At 44.6% G+C, this 22,094-nt stretch overlaps 2 protein-coding genes across 8 annotated transcripts in view; one reads left to right on the top strand and one right to left on the bottom strand.

Moving 5' to 3' along the window:
- MTFR1L (mitochondrial fission regulator 1 like) overlaps window positions 1–2,601 on the top strand; it is a 29,864-nt gene extending 27,263 nt beyond the window's left edge. For all 3 annotated transcript variants that reach the window (XM_088140934.1, XM_088140933.1, XM_007443343.4), the window contains one exon: window positions 322–2,601. In XM_088140934.1, the coding sequence (XP_087997060.1) occupies window positions 322–427 (106 nt within the window). In that variant the 3' untranslated portion in view covers window positions 428–2,601. The remainder of the gene's footprint in view (window positions 1–321) is intronic.
- Window positions 2,602–2,658: 57 nt separating this feature from the next.
- Window positions 2,659–22,094, bottom strand: part of AUNIP (aurora kinase A and ninein interacting protein) — a 32,860-nt gene continuing 13,424 nt past the window's right edge. For 2 of the 5 annotated variants that reach the window (XM_088140929.1, XM_088140932.1), the window contains exons 2-5: window positions 7,681–7,819; window positions 6,967–7,087; window positions 5,965–6,088; window positions 2,659–3,581 (exon numbers count right to left, since the gene is read on the bottom strand). In XM_088140929.1, the coding sequence (XP_087997055.1) occupies window positions 2,659–3,581; window positions 5,965–6,088; window positions 6,967–7,086 (1,167 nt within the window). In that variant the 5' untranslated portion in view covers window position 7,087; window positions 7,681–7,819. Of the gene's footprint in view, window positions 3,582–5,964; window positions 6,089–6,966; window positions 7,088–7,680; window positions 7,820–8,844; window positions 10,160–11,536; window positions 11,554–11,699; window positions 11,719–22,094 lie in introns of those variants that run through there. The other 3 variants (XM_088140931.1, XM_088140930.1, XM_025176365.2) reach the window with 3 other exon arrangements.

Genomic DNA, 22,094 nt, shown 5'->3' with positions numbered 1-22,094 from the left:
CCGACACAGAATAAAACAGCTTTCCAAAATCTGGCTCGTCTCCAGGTGTGCACATGGCCACTCTCGTCATCCCAGTTGTAACACTAAGGATGCCGTATCTAACCAACACCAATCTGGACAGCCACCAGATGGCAGCAGCTTGTGCCTCTCTCTTACTCCCTTTCCTTCAGGAGTTCAAGGCATCCTTCCTAACCCCCAGTTTTAGTTTTATTTGCAGCAGGAAAATATTTTAGAACGTTGGTAAATAATACAGGGACAATTGCAGCTTGTGAAAATCTGCCCATGCTGTCTCACATCCTTCATCTTGTATCTTCCTTTTAGGAACAGAAGTTTACTGAAAGAAGAGGATCCTGCAATTCTTATAGCAGAAGTTTTAAGAAGGAAATTTGCTTTGAAAGATGAAGATGTAAATATGAAAAAGAACTGATGGCTATGCTCATTTATTATCTATATTACTAAGCTCCCAAGATTTTTCTCTACAGTGGCTGCCTTCCTTGAACATTAAATGTCCTTTAGGGATTAGGCTTCCTGTGTGTTTATATGCAAAAGGAACACACTATATGAGAGAAACTGACATTTTGCTGGTTTTTTTCCACACAGCTAAGCGATTCAACTTTTTTTAAAAGGTAAAGTTTTCCACATTTTGAACTGAAGCAGTGGGTACGGATTCTTATAAAGTGGAAATTGCCAGTGGCTGACAGTGGTGATTTTCGTTAAAAAAAAATTCTCTCTTCGTAATCTTCCTGCAAATCTGAAGCCTGTGAATACCTAAACTGTTGGATTCCCAAGATTTCTTTTTGTAAAGGTAGTTTTTTGAACAATACTTCTTTTCTGCAGCCTTTCCCCCACAACTGACATTCTTCTAACAACAGAAGTGTAATTGACTAAAGATGGAAATGAAATGCCTAAAGTAAGCATTGAATTTAAAACCTGGTTGCTGTTGATGGACTAAGGCTGTGCAGCACAGGACAGATTTGAAATATTTGGAGTCCACCAGTCAACATCTCCTTAAATCAAATACATCTGCACAGTTGCTGGGGCATGTGACAAGTGCACTCCAAAGGATCTTTACCCCTTTGAATTCAGGCTGCCACCCAGTCCTATAATTCAGCTCTTTAAAGCTAAAATTCCCCTTTCCTTTTTTGCTTGTTGAGACAAAACAGTGTCTTCATCCTTTGTTCCTTGCTTTAAGCTCAGGGTCCAGCAGATTGAATTAACACAAGTGGAAGAACAACACAGTCACGTTTCCAGTGGAAGGACACCAAATACCTTGTGAATTTGATAAGATACTTTAGCACTGCTGGTGAGGGTCAGCACAATCCAAGAGAGGCTTGGTTTGTTGTGCTAGCATTGTGAGAAAGTTGCTTAAAACCCTACTTTGGAGATGGGCTTGGCAAAGTTTTGGCACAGAGCATTCATAAAGTGTTGAGGCACAACTGCTTTAATGGTGTTTGCAGGTTGTCTTCACGTACATCTGTGGGCATCTCAGTTGGGATTTTATGAAGCATCTGTGACCCAAGGACCCCCGAAGCAGCCCCTCACAATTTGCAAAATACTCCTTTGATTCTTTTGTGTAGCATTAGGCCATGGCGTTTCTAAGCAAGTGGAAGCAAGTCTTTTCTACTGCTTGTCTGCATGCTTAAAAGTATTACCACTAATAATAACCTCTCAGAACCTCCTGGCAATTTGTAGAAGTGCAAAAGTGTGGAAAGTTTTTGCAGTATTTTAAAAGCCTTTTGAGCACTGGCTGGTCCTTTGTCAGCAGCAATTGTAGCATGATTGTTTCTGATGCTGCCACTGTTATCTAGGGGGACCATGTTGGTTTAAATCACTGACTTCAACCCTCAGGGAATTTACATCACTCTCAGTTTCCCATGTAGCACAGAACAAGTTTCCACTTCACCCATTCTTCTCCCTTTTTTCACCTTTAATATTGATATTCTATCCAATTATTTAAAGCTACTGTAAAGCCAGATGTAGACAACCTGATCCCTTCCAGTCATTTTGGGCTACAATTCCCAAAAGCATTAGCCATTAGCCTGGGGTCCCGGCTGCTTGGCATTTGAATCCAAAGCATCTGGAGGGCATCAGATTCTCATCATTTTAGAACAACTGATTTCAGTCCAGACTCGGATGGAATTCTTTGTAAACATACGAACTGGTGTTCTGGTCCAAAAGACCTCCAGTGGCCTAAGGGGAGTAGATCCGTCCCTGCAGGCTGGATCTTGCTGAAGTTGCATGGGGTGAGGTTCACCAGCTATGCAACCTGGCAGATCTGTTGTTTTTTTAAAAATCCTTTCCCCAGGCCCTCTGTTAGAAGCAGCGAGGACTGGTCAGCAATACCAACTCTTAAGCGGTGCTGTCGCTGATGGGTCTGGCTTAGGCCCATCTTAGCCGAACATAAGCTATCTGAATGAAAGCTAGTTGAATCTCATCTCACTGCAGAATAAATTCTAGAGCAGCCTAACACCTTCCTAGAACAACAGGATTGAGATTGCATGATTCCATTTCTTTTATTAGCTCACACAGCGAAGAAAGCATGTTGAACAAAACAGGTTAAGTATGTGCAGCCATAGGCAATATATACAGGGGCCCTTTAAGCCAGGTTTGTTTTGTAAGTAGGCACTGAGCACATTTATCTCACAGAGCAATTATGATTTAGTGTTTAATGACTTTATTGCCTTCTGAATCCTCTGAGAATAGCAAGTCATAACATGACTTTTCACTACAGTCTGTCAGAAGAGGAAAGCTCGCGCCCAGAGCCCTGGAGGGGCTTCTCTCTCCAGAGCAACAATCTTCAAAGCAGCCCTTGTAGAAGGAGCTTCTTGTGGGGCTGCTTTTGCCCCACCAAGGCTCCTTTTGCGAAGACGGTTTGCCTCGTTCATCCCAAAAGCGGTGCAAAATTACTTTGTGACCCTCAGAGTCCTGTGTGAACAGCGGCTGCGTTGGAGCTGGGGAGCTGTTCTCAGAGCCTTTCTCGCCACTGCTGGTGGCGTTCTTGTGCTTCGTGCAGAATCCAGATGCAGTTCGGTTGAAATGCCTCAAAAATGCTGCTTCTGGTGTGTTTTCTTCCAGTTCAGGTTCCATATTTTCAGAGTCACAGGAGTTCACGAAAGTAGTGTCTGTACAAGGGGGTCTGCGCCTTTTCCCTGCATTAGTTCTTTGGCTTGAAATTATTTTAAAGCTTTGGCTACTCTGAGAAAACAAAGTGGGACTTTTTTCTCTTTGCCAGCCATTGTTTTTTTCTTTCAGAGGTGACATAGGAACCCTCTGCTGATCAAGGCCCCCCTTTTCTTCCAGGTGCTGAATGAGGTCTGTGGTTAGAAAGGCCTCCCCCGTAGCAACACGGAGGGTGCTGTTGTGGCTCTGGCCTTGAGCAGGGAAAGAATTGCAAGGGAAAGGGCTCCAGCCGTTTGTTGACTTTGCAGGTTGTCGTTTGCGATCTTGCAGGGCTGATGGTTGAAGGACAGAAGTTGAGGCCGTGGTTCTTTCCCCTCTAAGCAGTTCATGGTCTTTTAGGTTGACGGCACTGTTTGATGCAGAGGTTGATAACCTTTTGTTTGGGCCGGCATTCCTTTCCCCTGCCAAAAGCAGTAGAGTCTGAATCAACCAGAGATCAAATACCCAGCCTTTATATAGCCTAACAGTCTGAAATGGCAGGTGCAGCCCTTTCCTTCAGGAACCAGATATATAACTGAGAAAAATTGCTGTAAATCCAAAATACCTCCTGCTAGGAGAGGTTCCTGCTCCATCTCTTAAGAGTCTGCCTGAATCTAAGAGATTAGATGTCCTCCCTGGTGGACATTGTGAAAGATGAGCTGCCGTTGGAAGAGACCTGGTCTCTGTTTGATTTACTGCGGTCCTCAGAAGCTTTGCCAAGACTGTAACTTGGGCAGAGCCCTTGGCCGTATAAAGCCTGCCTAAGAGGGAGGAATCATTTCATTCAGGAAAAAAAGTGTGCCTTAGCTTCAGTGTTTTAAAAACAGTTTTTTGGATGTGTTTGTAGATGCAGAAACCTGTCTGGCTAACCATTGAAACAAATAATACAAATACTGATCAGACTCGCTATGGCTATGCCTGAATTAAGCCTGGAAGATCAACCCGTCTTTCTTACTAGGTCTCAATTATTTCCTCTCTTGCTCTTCTGTGGGATTGAAAGAAACAACCAAGAGCTGTTCTGTTCTCTAAAGGAAAGACTTGAAAAAAAGGTCAAAAGTTGCTGCTTTCCTCAATTACCTTTTCCCAGTTTTTGAAGTGATTAAGTAGTGGAACAGGAGCTGTTACTTATCCTCCACACCTTTTAGTAGTATCAATGCAGCAGAGAGACAAAGTTTTTTGGATGATATTGTGTGTTTTGTATAATGTCTTTGCAGTGAAGGGTGCAATGGAAGTATGAAATAATAAATCCTCTTATATACAGCTCTGCAAATGTATGTGCAAGTTATTTGAACTTAATACTTTCCACTTAGCTTTAAAAATGAGCAATTACTGCAGCTGCTAAACTATCTAGGATGCAAACTCTGACCACTAGATGGCACTAAAGAGTTCAACATTTCTTTTGGTTGCCATCTGGTGGTGGTTCAACATTTTGCAACCCTGATATGATAGTTTAAGGAGCTTCCATTTTCATAATAGTTATATCCAAGAACATCCACAAGAAGTTCCTAAGCCTGTCTCCCTTCCCCCCCTTTTCAAAAGCAGACTGCAACATTTCTCCAGGAATGGGGAGGTGGAGGAGAGGAAAGGGGTGGTTGGGTGAGGGGCTGCAATGCAGCTTCTGACTTTGTTTAGGGCCACAGGAAGCCATTAAGCGACAGTAGATGGATATGGCTGAAATGATCAGAAGTTAAGACAAAGACTCCAGCAGGCAAAATATTTCTATTACTACCTTTAAACTCCAAAACGTGGCCCAAAGTCCCACTGGAAATGTGGCTAATCGCTTCCAAATGTCAGCAAAGCATTCCTACAGCCTGTGTACCCACCTACCTGTTACTTGGACACCAGACCAAGATTCCTCCATGCCAGTTCATCCTCCACTACTGGCAACTTTCCTAAGTTGAGGCACTGCAGAGGCACTTCTGGGAAGGGAGAGGCCCCAAATAGTAAGCCCCCTTTGCATTAATGGGGAGGTTAAACCTGGGGGGTGGGAGTACTACATTTCCCAGAGATCTTGCACTCCCATTTCTGCCTCATTTTAACAGAAAGCCAGAGGTTGCCTGCTGCAGGCATTTGTGACTTATTTTTGGGGCAGCATGTGAAGAAATGGAATTTCTACGAGTCTAGATAGCATACACCAACCCCAGATTATAGTGGAGAGTCTATATTGTGCTAAGCCACTGTTCATTCTAGCCACAGTTTGTTGAACAAGCCACAGTGACCTAGTTTACAGCTACCCTTATGCCAGAATCAGACAGACTACATGATGGCTTAGCACACTGTGTGACTCCATCCACAATCAAAAGAGATGATGGCCGTGTTCTCCCAGCCCCATTTGGGGTTATTGGTGCGTACCACTTCACTATGTTTGTACACGAGCATAAACTTAGATGGGGAATGTTTATTTCAATTAAGCCTAAAGCGTTTCATTTGTTCTTCCAAAGTCCAACTCTGAACATTTTCATGCATGTAAGGTCTCCCCTCCCCCAGCGAAGAAATAAAGCAAATGGTGGATTTCCTTGCTGGAGGATTTTAGAGGGAAAGTGCAACTAAATGATGTGCTTTGGGATCCCACATTTTAGCCAACATACTTAGTTACAATTCTACAAGCTGCATTCACACAACACACCGAGCTTGATTTGTCTGGTGTGGCTTAGGGAAGAACCTCAACCATTTGGTCTGTTGATGCTACAGTGCATTGTGCAAAATGAGTCAAATAGTAATTATTTCTGGGAAGACAACTTAGGTCTCTTCCCATGTCATGAGTACCTTGTGCTTGTTCCCCCTTGGGAAGAAAACATACCGTACCTGCTTTCGGGGCAGTGAAGAAAGTAGAAATAGTGGTTTGTTTAGTGCATGGATGAGACCCGTTTACTGCAGCAGGGCGAGAGTGTTTGTCCAAGATACTTAACGCTGACTTACTGACAACATTCTAGATGGAACAGAAATACAGAATCAGCAGCAACTGTCCTCATGCATTAGTTTTAGCATACTGCATACACTAGTTAATCCCAAATCCTAAATTAGAAGTGATTTACTTATATAAAATAAATTTGAATAGCATTTGCAAGCAGAACCTGCAACAAAGGGTCACAGTGTGGCTTCCTCTATTAGCAAGAGCGTTCCGTTCAGAGAGCCCGCCAGGCAATCAGATCCTCTTCTTGAAGACTCCATCACACCATGACTAACTGGGTTTGCACAACATGTTAAGCCAAAAGAACCTCCCCCACCAAGTTTTTGCAATGTGTGACCAGTAATTAACCTGATGCTTTTTCAATTATGGAACTGGTACTAAATACTACATTATATGTGACTTTTCAAGACAACTTACAAGAGATTCTAAAATGTCATTCTCAGCAAAATCAAAGTAAGGGCAGATTAATAAATAATACGTCTGATCTAGAGCTGCTTGTGGACCTGGTAGGCGCCTTGCCAATCTGTTTACCTCCTCAAACTTCCTGCTTGATACAGTATTCCAGGATAAATACTGGCTAAGCTTGCACATCCTAAATCATGATTGGCTTAACTATGTGCCTTTGACAAAACCACAATGGACTGGGTTCATACTGAATTTATGCTGAATATAAATCATGGTGCACAAACCCCAATCAAGTGAGTTCACCCAATACATTAACCCAAAAACAAACAAACCACATTATGGTTTAGCATGTTGTATGAACCAGGCCACAAAGGGCTCCAGTGTCCAACTGAGGGCCTGGAAAGATGACAAGATTCCAGGTTACCTGGACAATGAAAGGTCTCGGCAACTTTACTTAACAACATGTAAAATAAACTAGCATGGTACGTTACCATCATTTTGCGTCTTTTGAGTGCTGAAGCATCCAGCCACACGTCGCAAGAGTCCTGCTGCTTCCCAGCAGGGCTTCTGCCTTTCCGTTTCATTTTCTGTCTTCGGACAACATGGAACATCCTTCAGCAGGAAAACAAAGAGGAGATGCGAATCGTGGAACTGAACAGTTACAAACATGTCCTAAAAGCCTTGAAGGCTTTTAAGAGGATGTTGCGAGCAAAAGCCTGGGAGCGTAAAGTGAAGAATTCCAAGTGACTCCAGTCTGTAGTGCTGAAATGTCCAAGGATATTAACCAATTTGTGTTTGCACCTGTCTCAGAGGCTTTGCAGTGCACTCACATTAAGGCTACCTTTGCAAACCTTCGTTACGAAATCACTTGGTTATCAAATTAACCCACCCATTTGCATATATAGCCAAACATAAACTAATCAGACTGACTGGGTTTGCACAAAAAAGCATCAAAAACAATCATAATTAAAAGAAAAGGTTAATGCTGTACTAATACATCTATCGTACATGCAACTGATGTAATCCTGCTGTGTGACTAATAATCTATTATTTTACTTAGATTTCTTTCACATTTTTTCCAATTCCAATACATCCCCATTTCAAATTCCCAACCATTAGGTTAGGCAAAGAGCTACAATGACTAGGCTTGCAATCATTACGATGGAATAAGGATTTGAACCCACAGTGTAAACCCTTCAACCCACCTGATTCTGGTCTAAGACAAGGGCAAGTTGTAGGCCTTGCAGAATTCTGGAACATTTCCGCACCTCATTCTTCCTCAACAAGCCCTTACAGTCACTCCGATCTTTTAAAGCACTACTGCACACCTTCAGCAGCTAATCACTGGATATAAACATCACAAAAACAGATGCGTGTTAAAACACCAGAACCACCCGCAACCAAAGAACAGAACAAGACAATAAAAGAATAACAGACTGAGGCCAGCTATCATAGACCATTCAGCGATTGTTCATTACAGAAAGGTTCATCCTGTGGCCGGGCCCAGTGCCCGGGGGAACATCCAGGTTTTCAGGGCCTCAGGAAAGGTCCATCCGAGGCCAGGGGGGCATGTGGCGATGGGCTTTATAGTCCATATACCAAGCATTGCAGGATGTGTCTGCGTCCTCCCTTCAATTTAAAATCCGCCCCTACCAAAATTACTCTTCCTTACAGTGATTAAAAGGGAACAAGACTTTCACCCTTTATAGTACTTTACTTGGTTATAATTGTACAATTAATTATACAATTGCCATTCCTTTTTAAGGGAGGACAGAAAGGCCCCTCAACACTCACAGAAGGAGATATTGCATCTGCCTTTTTGAACAGGCGTTCAAACAGCTAAAAGGGCAAGACTCCCTTGTGCCCAGCTCAGCTCCTGAGGACTGCACAGTTTTCCTGGCAGCAATACAGCTTGCCGCTGCCTTCTCCCAGAACATTTTTCAACTCCCCAAACCACTTCACAGCCCCGAAATCTCCTGGTGGTCTCCTATCCGAGCATCAACCAGGCCCAACACTGCTTAACTTTTGGCGGCAGCCCAAAGCAAGCCTGCTTGCCCATGTCTGTACCGACACCCCGCATGCCGCTCCTCCAACAGGGAAGCAGAGGCAGGCTGCGCTCGTGTTTTACGATGAGCCCCAGACTTCTCCCTGGAATTGCCCTCCGCCTAAGGGGCCATGGGCGCGCCTCCCCGCCCAAGGACCTGCGTGGCTGGGGGGGGATTTGCAGCGGCCCAGCGTGCCCCGCCCCCGTGGCCGCGTTCGCAAGACCGCGGATCCCGGCTCCAGGGGGCCCGAATTCGCCCAGCGCCGCGTGCCCACGCGCCCCGCCTGAGTGCGCGCTCCTGCGAGTGCTCCCCTACACCTCTTACCCGCAGCCCTTGCGCGAAACGGCGCGCTGCTCCTTGCTCGCCTCCCCTTCTCCAGGTAGGGCAGAAAAGGCTCTCTTCCGGCTCCAAATTTCCCGCCACTCCGGCCCCGCCCCCCGCGCAGGAACTGCCCAATGGCAGAAGCAGCCGCCGCTTCACCACGCCCCCTCTCGGCTTGCTCGGGGTGGCGTCACAGGGGGCGGAGCCGGTAAGGGAAGAGCCCGCCCCTTCAGTTGCCGCTTGCGCGTGCGCTGCCTGGGCGGCCAGGCGGGCTGGCAAGAAGGGAGTTGCGCTGATGCGTGTCAGCGCCGCATCCCGCGGAGGGGGGGGATCGGATTTGGGAACTGGGTGCCTCGCCCACTTTGCTGTGCTCCTTGCTGTTGTCGGGGCATCCGATGCAAAGCCCCTGGAGAGGCCGCCTTCGGTCCTGCATGAAACCAGACCAAGGGCTCGTATCACGTTGCACGTGTACATCATGTCAGCAGTCTAGGAAGGTGCACCTCGCGGCCGCTTTCTTCAGAACGGGGATTAGCTGCAGGTTATTATGCCGGCCAGCACCTTCATTTCCCAGCCACCTGCCGGTTGACTCCCGGTCCCTGTTCTCCACCCGCGGAGGCTGCGTTCACACGAGATGCTGAGCTACAAATTGAGCAGCTGCCCAAGAGGTGACGCCGGACCTAGTTCTGGCACTGGTTGTTTTGGGCTGTTCAATTAGGCCATGGTTCAGAGTCCAGGAGATGAGTGAATTCAGTAGCCGGGTCAAGCAAGTTGTATGAACCCAGCTGGTATCAGAGTCTCCTCTTTCTCTGGCAGGCAAGAAGCCTTGAAAAAGGTCCCTCGCCACCCTGGGCTTCTCCCTTGGTTCACCTCTTGCTTTATTTACACCCAATGGCACTGTTGGGGGGCGGGGGGTTGACTCTGCTTCCGGCTTATCTCACAAAGCGGGTTGGGTCATGTCTTCGGTTTTTGAAACATTTTACTGATTCCTTTTAATTAAATCTAAATTAAATTACATTTAATTAAAAGGTTTAAAAAAATGGTATCCATGTATTCATTCCCGGCTCTGTCTTCCGGGGCTGAAGTTGCCTTAAAACAAGCCGAACAACTTGGGTTGGCAGTTTCATAGTGCGAATATCGTGCAGGGTTAATGGAGAGGTAAGTCCAAGTGAGGCTTAATCCTAGGAATGGCTGCCTAAGGTTGCTACAAACGTTCATGGAAGATCTGTCCATCATCTATCTATCCATCCATCCAGGATTTTGGATGTACGTGTTTGGTTTGACTGTGTTTTTATACTGTTTTTATTGTATTGTAATTAATATTTATTTGCTGTTTTATTGTAAACTGCCCAGACTCACTTCCTTGTGGGAAGGGCAGTGTCTAAATTCGAAATATAAATAAATAAATAAATAAATAAATAAATAAATAAATAAATAAATTTTCCTGTAGTCAGTCACCTTTGCTTGGGGGTGTATGAAATAAATAGGACTTTCTTTTCCTCACCATCCCTAAGATTTGTGGGGGGAAAAGAGAGACCACAGCGAATATTGTTCTTCATCTTCAGCCCCCCTTGAGTGCCTTTCACTGTTTTCTGAGAAGACAGGCAAATTTCCAGCAAAGGCCAGGCTGCAGCCGTTGATTGTAAAGATGGCTATGGTCTAAAATAGGGGCTGCAATCATTTTGACAATCACACAACGGCAGCAAAGAGAGATTTCAGCCTGAGTGAAGCCATCAAGTGGATCATTCAGATGTAAGCAGTGTTTCTCAACCTTGGCTACCTTAAGCTGTGTGGACTTCAACTCCCAGAATTCCCCAGCCAGCCATGCTGGCTGGGGAATTCTGGGAGTTGAAGTCCACGCAGCTTAAAGTTGCCAGGATTGAGAAACACTGAGATATGGTAAGCCTATCTAAGAATGCCCATGTGGCCTCATAAGATTCAGAAGTATTCTGATAAATAAAGCTGAGTCTGGATCTGGGTTTGTAGTAAACCAGGTTCCATTCAGGTCATTGCAATGGTGTTGTAACAGAAGGGGGGAGAAGGGAGCCTGGATGCCATTAAAGAGGGTCTTAGAGGGTACATTCGATCCATGGCCCCCCACTGTTCTGTAGGAAAAATGATTTAGGGAAAGAAGCCTGAAAAGTACAACATCTGGAATCCCTCCCCCCTCTCCTTTGACCAGCTGTGGGCGTAGGAGGCATTGCTTATTTTCTTCTACGCAAGCGAGGAACGTCTTGCATTTTTGGAGTGTGTCTGTGTGTTTTTGGACTTTCTTCCCAGGAACTAAGCAAAGGGTGTGGGTGCCTGTTGCCAGTCTGCACGTGTGTATGTGTGTGTGTAAGAAGGTCTAATCAGGAAGGGTGCCAGATGGTGCCTGCAGGGGGGGGGGCGAAAAAAGTCAGGATGCCTGTCAAAAGGGGGGGGCTTCAAGTGCATGGCTGTGGCCACCATCTTGACTTTTGTGACCCCCTGCAGACCTCGATCATGCCTGTGTAATTTGGCCTCTCCACATGCCTGTTTCTGCTCTCCCGCTGTGGTGTGTCTGTGTGTCCGCATGTGTCCAGGTCCGCGTGGAGTGGGCCGAAGCATTCAGAGCTGCTGCCCCTCCCTCGGGGGGGATTTTTCCTACCTTTTTCCCCTCCGCATCCCCACCCAGACCTGACCCCTCCTGAACTCCCGACTTTCTTTTCCTGTGTACCAAATTCAGTTCCATCCTGTTCAGGTTCTGGAGGTTTATCCTACTGATGGGCAGAGTCCCGCTGCCTTTACATAATTTCTTGGGTTGGAAAGCATGAAAACTCTCACCATTCCAGAGAAAATTAAAAGGCCCATCTTCTAGAGATCGCAGAATATATGCCTACCCCGAGACTAAAATTGGGGTTCACTTCCTTCTTCCTTTTTACTGCCAGCTCTCCAAAGAATCAAGGGATAGATCTTTACAAGATCGTACGTACATTGTTGAATTTTGGAAAGATCAGGAATATTTGCTACAGTATTTTTTTGTGGCTTGTAGCTTATTAAGCGGAGGATCTGTTTCCTTCTTGTTGTTGTTGCTTTGCCAAAGCTGCTGCGTGAAGCTGAGTGATGTAATTGTTTTGGTATTTCACTAAAGTTTAACTACTGTATTCAGTTGTTCTCGACAGGAGGATATGCAGTGACCTTTCCTTAATGCAGATAATTTGGCTTTGAATCCTCCTCTTGTATTCACTCCCTGGCCAAGATAAACACAGAGGGCTCACGGGCAGAGGCACTGCTAAGAGGACAGCAGGGCAGAAGAGACCCCGAAAGGCAGGATGTTGGCGTGTTTATCATGTAACATGTAGGGCAAGGTTCCCAGACTTCACTTATAGCCAAAAAGGGGGGTTTCCCCCATGTACCTGCTGGAAATCCCTGTTTTATACAACCAACTGACTGGGTTCACACAACACTTTTAACTGGATTAAGGATGAAATATATGTGTTGCATTATTACCATAAACCAATCAACCGTGGGTTTAGAGAAGACTAGAGTTCATCCCAAACAGCCCCAGGTTGGTTTTAGTTCTCCCTTGTGCATTGGTGTCCAAAAAAGTCAAGATGGTGGTCACAAGTCCGTGATCAAAACTCTTCCTCCTCTTTACATGGGTCTGCCCCGGGTTGTGCAAGCATCAAACCTGTCCAGTTGCAGGGGAATTTGCAAATCCTGGCCAGACTTTTTTCCAAGAAAAAATTAGAGAAAACAGTTGAAGAAGCAAATCTCTCCAATACAAAACTGATTGCAAAATAGGGGCCTAGAACACACCTTTCAAATACTGGTTGGTTCCACAACAAAGTTATACCTGCTGCACATTTGGCCAATGAGGAAAATCTACTGATATAATGAAGCTTTGTAGGCACAGTTCTGATACAAAGGTTCCGGGGGTACCAGCAGGCCATGGGGAACCGAGTGGTGGCTCTCTGTGTTCTTGTGTGGCCAGAACTAGGGTTAAGGAGCTAAGACAGAGTTTGTGGCTCTCCTAAGTTGTGTTGAGTGAAGAAGACCTTTGAGGAGCCAGTGCCCTCTTCTGAACTTAGCCCTCTTCCAGATTTCATGGTAGCCTTATCTGAAACTTCAGACCTAAGTCCACCCATTAGAGTATCTACCTCTGTTGGATCTGCAGTAGCATTTCAGAATCTTTCTCAAATGGAAACGGAGCCTAGGACCTCTGATATGCAAAGCAGAAAACAAAAGTAAGATTCCACTCGTCATGCTTCCAATAAATGTCACATTTCTAGAGGAGTTCCAAAGCTGCCTTGAGTGAAGAACACAAGTCCACCTAGTCAATACTGTTTACAGCATCAGGAGCATCTCTGTAGGGCAGAAGTTTTCCCGTCCCCCTGGGCATGACGTAAACTGAAGCTGTGATTTTCCTGCATGCAAACACATGCACCACCAGGGAGCTTGCCTATAAGTTGCCCGATCAGGACAGCCCTGTAACAATATGTCAATCTTTATTGATTAGCCTTCTGGCCATTTCAATTTGCCCTGTAACAGGAGATAGAACATGTTACACAGTTGATCTGGGAGCCTGCTAAAAGAGCAACCCGTGATCCACGCCATATATTTTGATCCCCAGGGTAGACCGACTTAGGGATGGAGGCTTTGGATATTCCACCCAAAGGAATCCAAATACTCCCATAGGGGATGTGCATTTCACCTTTCCTTGGGTTAAACACACAGACTTTGGCACAGTAGATTCAAGATGGGTGAACATGATTTCAGATGCACAGATAAAGCCTGCTCAGAAATCAAGGATCCTGCAACTCTGTTCTGACTCCACCAGTAGAGTATTTCCAAACACAGTGACTGGGTTCCCACAACATACTAAACTGCCAACAAGCAATCCATGTTAACTGCTAAACTAGTCTTCAAGGACAGATGTTGAGCTTTATAAGACTGGTGCAAGCAATCTGCAGCCCTCCTCCCATTACGCCACACTATTAGCTACTTGGCCAGGGCTGATGAGAACTGGAGTTCAATAACCTCTGGAGTGGCACATACTGCCTATACTTGTTTTACAAGTCCCTTTTTTGTGGTCAAACAACAGAATCCCATCGTTTAAGATTTAGATGGCCTTAAAGGAGGATTAGACATATTAACAGATAGTAAATATTTTTATGAACCCTACTGCTAATTAACTGCATCTGCTGCTTGGGCACACTCTTGGCACTGCACGAGCAGTTAATAGCAAGACGGCGCTGGACTGTTGCAAGCAGACAAAAAAAAATGTTGGCTCTTCAACCTTTGGAAAAAGTGTTCCCCCACCCCAGCTCTACTTCTCCTGCCTGTTTTTTTTATTAGAAAGGCTGACTTCTTGTCCCATAGAAAATGCTCTGGGAATGGTGAGGATAAAGCTGAGGGAAAGCAGAGCGAGGTTACTGTGCCCTGGAGATGATGTCTTTGAAGCCAGCCGGTTGTAGACCAACAGGGTAGACATGTCCACAGGGTGTGGTCAAAAAAGTCAAGAGACAAAGCAGAGCTTTGATTCTGTAATCATGGCTGCAATGGGCCCTTAAGATAGAAGCTGTGATGATGCAGTCAAAGTTCTGCTCATTTTTTATGTGTGTTACTCTTGACTTCTTTGACCATGGATACCCCCACAACAGTGTTGATGTACGATCTGTAGCAGACCAAGATGTGCCAGCTGCTGGAGAGACAGCACAAGATGGATCTAAGGGCTTCGTATCATGCAGGTGGCCTTCAGATCAGCAACTGAATCCTATTATAAAACAGTATTGGACTCTGATGGGTCTTTGATTAGGGTGTGTGAGGAAGCTGTGCAAATAATAATTATTTTATTATTCATGCAATTATTATTTATCAGAAGTATTTGCTGGCATCCACTAGGAACAATTAGAGCTCCTTATAAAAGAAATGAAGCCCAGTTTCCCCAGAGGGATTGAATTGTAATTTATACAAGCAGTTCCCATGTATTGGTTGTTTTTAAATTTTGATTATGTGTGTGTTTGTTTTGAATCCCAAATTGCATGTCTGGCAAGTTGTTTGTGGCTGAGAGTCAGCTGACTGGAGTAGTCTATAAGCCCTGCAAATTAATAAATAGATAAAATTCCCAACTAACATGGCCAGAACTGAGAATTCTAAGAGTTGCAATTCGATATATCTAGGGGAGGGACTGGGAGAGACTGGCTTAAGCCAACTAATATCTAGTGTAAAAACCCAAATGAGGATAAAAAGTTGTGATTCCATTGGCCCTTTTTATGGCAACCAGAGTTTCCTTATGTTCACGTTGACATGCAAAGATAGATGGTTTCTCCCCTAAATATTATCTATTTTTCAGTTTGCACATATTTCTCTCCAATGATGTATGGATCCAGCTGGCTCAAATCAAAGCCAGAGACATCAGTCTGTCTTTGGCAGACTAACCACAACTGAGTTAGTTGAAATTTTTGGAACAGCAGCTCTTTGATTCCAGTGGTTCACCAAGAATACCATCTTTGCTATCCTGGCACAATTCCTAGTCGGAGGTCTATGGAAGTTGAACTCTAATCTATCTGCAAGGCACCAGGTTCAGGAAGAGTACTTCAACATAATATTGAATCCACGCAGATAACTATGGATCTCCACCTCCTACCTGACATACAGTGGATCCTAATTTTTGAAATATTTTGAATGGAATCCAAAAGGGGAACAACCGTTCTCCATTGAGATATGCAGCCTCTCCTGAAACTGATGGCCACCATCACTGGTGAGACAGAGCTACCAACTACTATCAGCTGTTTAACAGGTAAGATTTTCATGAAAAGCCTGTTTCCAATCTGTTGATTCCACACACTGGCTGGGCTACCCACTGCACTAAGTCAAACATTTTGAAAATCATCATTTGTTGAACAAAACCACAGTGGAGTCATTCACATTCAATGCTATGTCACTACAGTGACCTATACCATAATAAAGATTGGTTTTAATGCCACGTCATAGTGGTTGGGTTCACACATTGAGCCAAACAAAAATTATTTTCATATTTAACCCCAGAACAGCACCATGTGAGGGAACTTGGGCAAGAATTGATGGCACGAACCTGACACTCTCCCAGGCCCCATCCAAAACCTTAACTGCTGTGTGACAGAGCATGCTACACTTATCCATGTGTGACTTGGAGTGAACATGTGAACTAGTTATTGGGGGTGAACAAGCAAACAAGCCGTATCCTTTCAGGAGGCAGGCAGGAGAAGCTCACACGGTTTATCTGTACATGAACCAGAAATGCCAGAGGTAAGAGATCACAATAAACTTTCTGTGGCTGGCACGTGACACAACCCTTTCTGAACAATGGTGTCGTATTTCCTCGGTGAAGGATCCTATTTCTGAAGAAGCAGATGCTGGACCACAAATGCTCTTCCGTGATTAACAGAACAAGCCTAACCTCTGTCAGACAATGATCAGATAAGGAGAGGACAAAGGAGGAGGAGAAATCTATTTGGGTCTCATTTGATTACGAATGATTCTCATTTTGCATTTTTCAACCAATCAACAAACAAAAATGCAGCTATTGTTCCACAGTTGTATTTTTCCAGACAATGAAATGCAATCTGCTGTAAAAAAAATGTGAGAATAGTCTGCGTAAAAAAATTCGTAACGATAATGTACAAAATTGCATTGAATTAGGAGGAGACTTGTTTGCCTATGTATTAAAGAAGAATGACAGTCCACAAGGTCTTTGTCTGCAGAAACGTGCAGCAAAACCACACATTTTAGTGCAAACTTACTGGGGAGGGCAGAGGTTTCCCAAGAGGTCCACAGAAATTTGTACAAATGCTCTTGTTCAGAACTGTTTTTATCATCCAGGTTGGAGCAACTTTGCTCCCCTCATCCTCAAATTACAGTGGCTTGATGGCAGTGTAGCAATTTTCCCTCCTGTTTGTTTTAATTTCAATTCTAATGGGAGGCATTTTTCAAAAAGGCTGCTGGCATGGTACAAGGAAAATGTTCGCTTCTCATCTTGGTCCCTGCAAGAAGTCCTGTTATTAAATCCCACCTCGTGCTACAGAACCCTCCTCTTTGGATTCCCCTGTTATTATTAATAAGCCAAAATCTCTTTTTGTTTCATGTTTACCCAGAAGAAGCATTGATGCAATTCGTATGAGACTGTGGCGGGTCAGTCTTTCCTGACTTGTAGAATTGCTGTGAAACCAGCTTGTTTTGATTAGATTATGGCTCCGTGTACAAGCCAGAAAATGGGTCAACTCAGCAACCAGGATAAGCATGTGGAATGATGACAACCACCATTAGGGATTCTAATGTTTACACAAAAACTTAGAGCTTTCTAAAATGGCTCGGAAACCAGGCCTTCTGTGAAAGAAACTTCAAATTTTAGTGGAAACCTTCCCCTTGGGAGGAATGTGGTTGGGCCTGAACTTCTTTTATTTTACATATTTAAAGAATTTATAAGGCTGCCCCATTCAGAGTTTGGGATTTTCAGTAGCATACATCAATAAAAATAAAAAACAATCTGAGTAAAAAATAAGTACAGTACATAACTCCCACTAACTCTCTCAGCAGAAAGGACTCATCCACCACCTTGGCCCAACACACAGGAAAAAACGCCAGGTTGTGCCCAAAAGTATCTTGAGATTCAGCTCCATGGAAAGTGGTCTCTTATTTCACTGACTTCATGCGAGTTGGGAGAGAGTAGGGTAGTCCATCTGTTCTCCAACTAGATTCAAAAAAGAGATTTTAAAAAAGCGACATTGTTTTTTGCAAGAGGTGTAATGGCACTAGATGTTGCCCCAAAAAACACACGTAGAGGGAGACCCTTGGTTTCTAGGATCTAAACATCCCATATTAGGATCTCCAGTACGGACCAGGAAGTGGGTGGAGCCTAGACAAAAAACTAAATTGGATTGACTTCAAATTATATCTAAATGGTTAATGCGATTACCTTACTTATACATTAATTTCCCCGTTGTACCAATAATGGTTGGTGGTAACATTGGATAGACTCTGGGGGGGTTCACATTCAAGGCTTTGGGGGACAGATGCAGCCATGTACCTCAGGTGGTACATTCCTGTTCTTAGGGTAGGGTTGCTCCCAAAAAAGGAAGGGGCAAGGCGGAATAATAATCAGGGATACTGATGGCAGGGAGAGTGAGGGCCAGTGTTGGTGATGGGAACTTCAGACTCAAAATAGATGTGACTGTTGGATTCACATACGCACCATGCAACACTGACATGTTGGAATGTAAAGAGGCTAAAGAAAGAAAGGTCAAAATAAGAGAAATGATGGGATTCCAACCCATCTTCCCATTTTTCAGAAGAAAATAGATCTCTTTGCAGCCGGTGACTCAGTCTCTTGCTTTCGGAAGATCAACAAGAAGCACCCCATTCAAACAGGACCGTAGGAGGCTATGCCATGCAGTCACTTTTTTCTTCCAAAGGTCTTCAGGCTTAAAATCATCCAGGTTTCTATCCTCAAGGAAACTGGTTCTAACTGCTTTCTGTAGCAGGCGTGTACAAACACTGGCCAATGGAGCAGAAGTCCAGGGCCCTACTTAGCAGAATTAGGGAGAGGTTCTCCCAAATGCAGCAGGATTTATCAGTCTTTTTTTTTAAAGAACTTTATTAAGTTTTAAAAAGCAAAAAGATAAAAACTAACAAGGAGTCAAGGAGAAGGGAAGGGAAGGGAAGGGAAGGGGAGGGGAGGGGAGGGGAGGGGAGGGGAAGGAAGGAAGGAAGGAAGGAAGGAAGGAAGGAAGGAAGGAAGGAAGGAAGGAAGGAAGGAAGGAAGGTAAACAAAACTGGTGGACAACAGAGAAGAAAAAGAGGAAAAAAGAAATACAAAACAAATAACTTCTGACTTCTTATACGGCAGATATAAATGAATCATATAATAACCTTACTCTAAAACTACATCTTGACATACATATTTTGTACAATCTATTAATCTAAGGATTTATCAGTCTTGGAAGTCAATGTCTCAAAAGCCCTCCATCCTTGTGATCTCAGAATCCAGGGTCTCAAATGCTCTAGCGGCATCCGTTAATCTTTAGAGAACCCTTAACTCATTTGCCTTGACATTTGTATAGCCATGGATGAGTTTATTTTATTTGTTTTGCATCACTGCCCATAACTGTGTCAGAGGCCAAGCTAATAAAATGTTTAAAGCAAACTAAGACTCATCAGAGGAACTGTGAGCATTTTTTATGGGTAGGGGCAGTTAAGAGCTCCGGATAATTTTCTCTCGCGCATGTAGGTTTGCAAGAGACATTGACTCTGGGTGAAGATGTTTTTGCAGTTCAATAAAACTTTCAACAGGATCTACTAGGCTTATAAAGCGCCTGCAGTGGGGTTTGGTTCAGTAGAGCCCAAACGATGAGAAAAACATAGGATAGGATGTTCTTTTTATTAGGAACAGCTACAGTGACACAATGGAGAATGCTTTTTATAGTTTGTTCAGCTGCTTAAAAAAAAAAAATCAGAGGAAGTACTCTTAGGATCTGGCTGGCATGTGCCACACCCCAAAAGCCATTTCAGAATCAAAATAAAAGTGTTTCCGTGCTGAGTCATGAGAGCGTGTGCAGAGTCCTGGAGAGGGACGCCGAGGGGGAGGAGACCCATGTGGCAATTGTCCTCCAGCGGGGACAACCACAGAATGAAGTCAGGGAGTGCACAGCTGCTTATCTGATGCAGTCAACAGGAAGAGATGTTCTGCTCGGCTGTATACGATGAGGCATCCTCCACTCCCTGCTGTTTTGAAAACCACCAGCTGAAGCCAAAAGAAAAGGAGCCCAGGAAGAGCTTGGGCGGAGCACCAGGCGCCTACCCAACATGCAGGAGGTCCGTAGCTCCAGATCTCCCAAGATGTCACATTTTAATCCACAGCTTACCTTCCAGGTGACCCTGTGATCATCGGCTAGAACAGTGTTTCTCAACCTTGGCCGCTTTAAGATGCGTGGACTTCAACTCCCAGAATTCCCCAGCCAGCATGGGGAATTCTGGGAGTTGAAGTCCACGCATCTTAAAGCGGCCAAGGTTGAGAAACACTGGGCTAGAGAAAGAGCCAGAACTGAAAGAATTTTGCAGACCACCTCACCAAATTGCCGCACAATGAGAATGCTGTTTGTTTTTTTTAATAAGAAACCTCAGATCAGTGAGGTCCACAACCTTAATCATGGCAAAGTACAAAGCTTATAATGCCTACTTATCTAGCGCAAAATGGGTGTAAATATTCCAAGCGGGTCATCAAGACCAACAGCCAGGGAAGCTGTCTGGATTACATCAGGGCCTGTCTGCCTGGAACTCAATCTGTCACCAAACATCTTTGGGGCTGTTTAGTTTCAGAGCCAGGCAAGGACAGAGGACCGGAGCTGATGGCTTCTGGCTCCAGGCAGCCAGTGGCAGCTGGCAGAGCTCACAAGGGCATTGGAAAAATCTTCCAAGACAGGCAGCTCTTTTGCCACTGAATGTCACTTTGGGAAAAGAAAAAGTCATTTTCGTCGGAGTAAGAGCCTGGGCCTCTCGATTTCCAAGACCTGGGCAGTCTTGCCGGAAGCTCTTCTCCCACTTGGCATCCTCCAGATACTGGACTCCAGTTCCATCATCCTCAGTCAACAGGGCTGAGGATCATGGGAGTTTCAACCCAAGACTTCTGGAGACCACTGGATTGAGAGAAGGCTGCTTGAAAGCTACCAGCCCAGCAAGGCTGATTTTCCTTGGCAAGTCAACAGGACTGAAGAGCAAGTCAAGGAACACCAGCCCAATTCGCTCTGCTTCTTGAGCTCCGAGTACCCACCATTCTGGGAGTTAGAACTGTTTCAACTGGTGCAGACTCCTGCGCGTTCAACCCAAGAGCATCATTTGCAAGAAACGGGGATTTTTTCCTAGTTGAAGGCAAGTCCCAACTTCCACCTCGGATGAAACTGAATACAAAGGAGAACTGTTGAAAAAGGCAGATTGGTTCTCTATGAGCAGCAGACATGTTTTTGCACAAGTAAGATTTCCTGGTTTGAAACTTGTCCTTGCCAAATTGCAGAGATGGAGAAATCGTCCCTGGCCTTTCTGGGAACTGCTTGTTTTCTTACTTCCGTTTAAAAAAAAAAAAACAATTATGCAACGGAAACCATACATTGTATGCTTCTTTGCAGTGCACATTTGCTTTTGTTTATTAAACGATTTGAGACTTGTTTTTCTCTCTTTCCAATCTTGCAATCCCGGACAACTGAAAGAATGTGGAGGAGGGGACGGCAGAAGAAACCAGCCTATCCTAAGATCTGAATCTGGACGCCTCTTGCAAGGAGGGCTAGAAATGTGCTGTCTTTTTTGAGACATTCATCGCATGCAAATTGTCTGTCGGTGTTCACAGCAAGCTATGATATTGTCTTCAGCAATGTGGTCACACTGCAGCAAGCTTTGGGGGGCGGGGGGGATGAATCTGTCAGCTGCCATGTCATTTTTCAAATCAGACAGTGAAATAACTTTATCTCCAGAACAGAAACACTGTTTCTCCTAAACACTGTTATGTTTGCCTTTTTTGGGTGGGGGCTCATCTTCATACACAATCCCCAGAATTTTGTGAAATTAGCTAACATTTCCCACTTTCTTTTGATATTATGGAAAATATAAGAACTTAGGTAATGGTATTTTCTGTTAGGTTTTTTTTTTTTAAATCTCAGCCTTGAATCTCCAGATGTGGCTTGACTACAACTCCCATTATCTCAAACTAGCTTGTTGCGTGTCAGGTATAGCCTAGAAGATCACAGCTTGAAAAGAGTTAGATTATTGTTGAAATTTCAGACTCTGGCTGCTCAGATAGACTGCTCTTGTTCATGAGATAAGGTGCAATACCTTCTTTGCTGCTACCACCATCTCTTTTTCTCTACCCACATTCTTAACTCAGCTAAGGTGAAGCAAAATAACCAGGAGGAAGATGCTGAAATGCAACCCCCATCCTCCGGAAGCCCAGACTGGACTGTTCACAGGTTCACCGTGCACATCTTCTCCTGGAGATGACAAATTACCAGTGGGTGGGTGGGTCTCTGTCTCTGTCTCTCCTTCCTTCCTCTTTTCCTCCCTCCCTCCCTCCCCTCCCCTCCCCGAAAAGGAGCCATGGGGACTGCAAAGAGAGGCGGAGGAGTGGTGCACCTTTGGATGGAGCCCAATGCATGATGACTACATGGACATATTTACCTAGTTTTCTCAGCAGCCATAGGAAGTGATTTGCCGTAGTCTTCTTCCAGGTTATTTTTTCAATTTCCAGCTTGGGCTCCGGCTCTGAGATTTTC

The sequence above is a fragment of the Python bivittatus genome, unplaced genomic scaffold (assembly GCF_059951505.1).
Source record: "Python bivittatus isolate LINGU-HERP-01145 unplaced genomic scaffold, Pbiv_v1 ctg000250_np1212, whole genome shotgun sequence".
NCBI lineage: Eukaryota > Metazoa > Chordata > Lepidosauria > Squamata > Pythonidae > Python > Python bivittatus.
The sequence above is the reverse complement of the archived record's forward strand: the minus strand, read 5'-3'. Positions and strand labels throughout refer to the sequence as shown.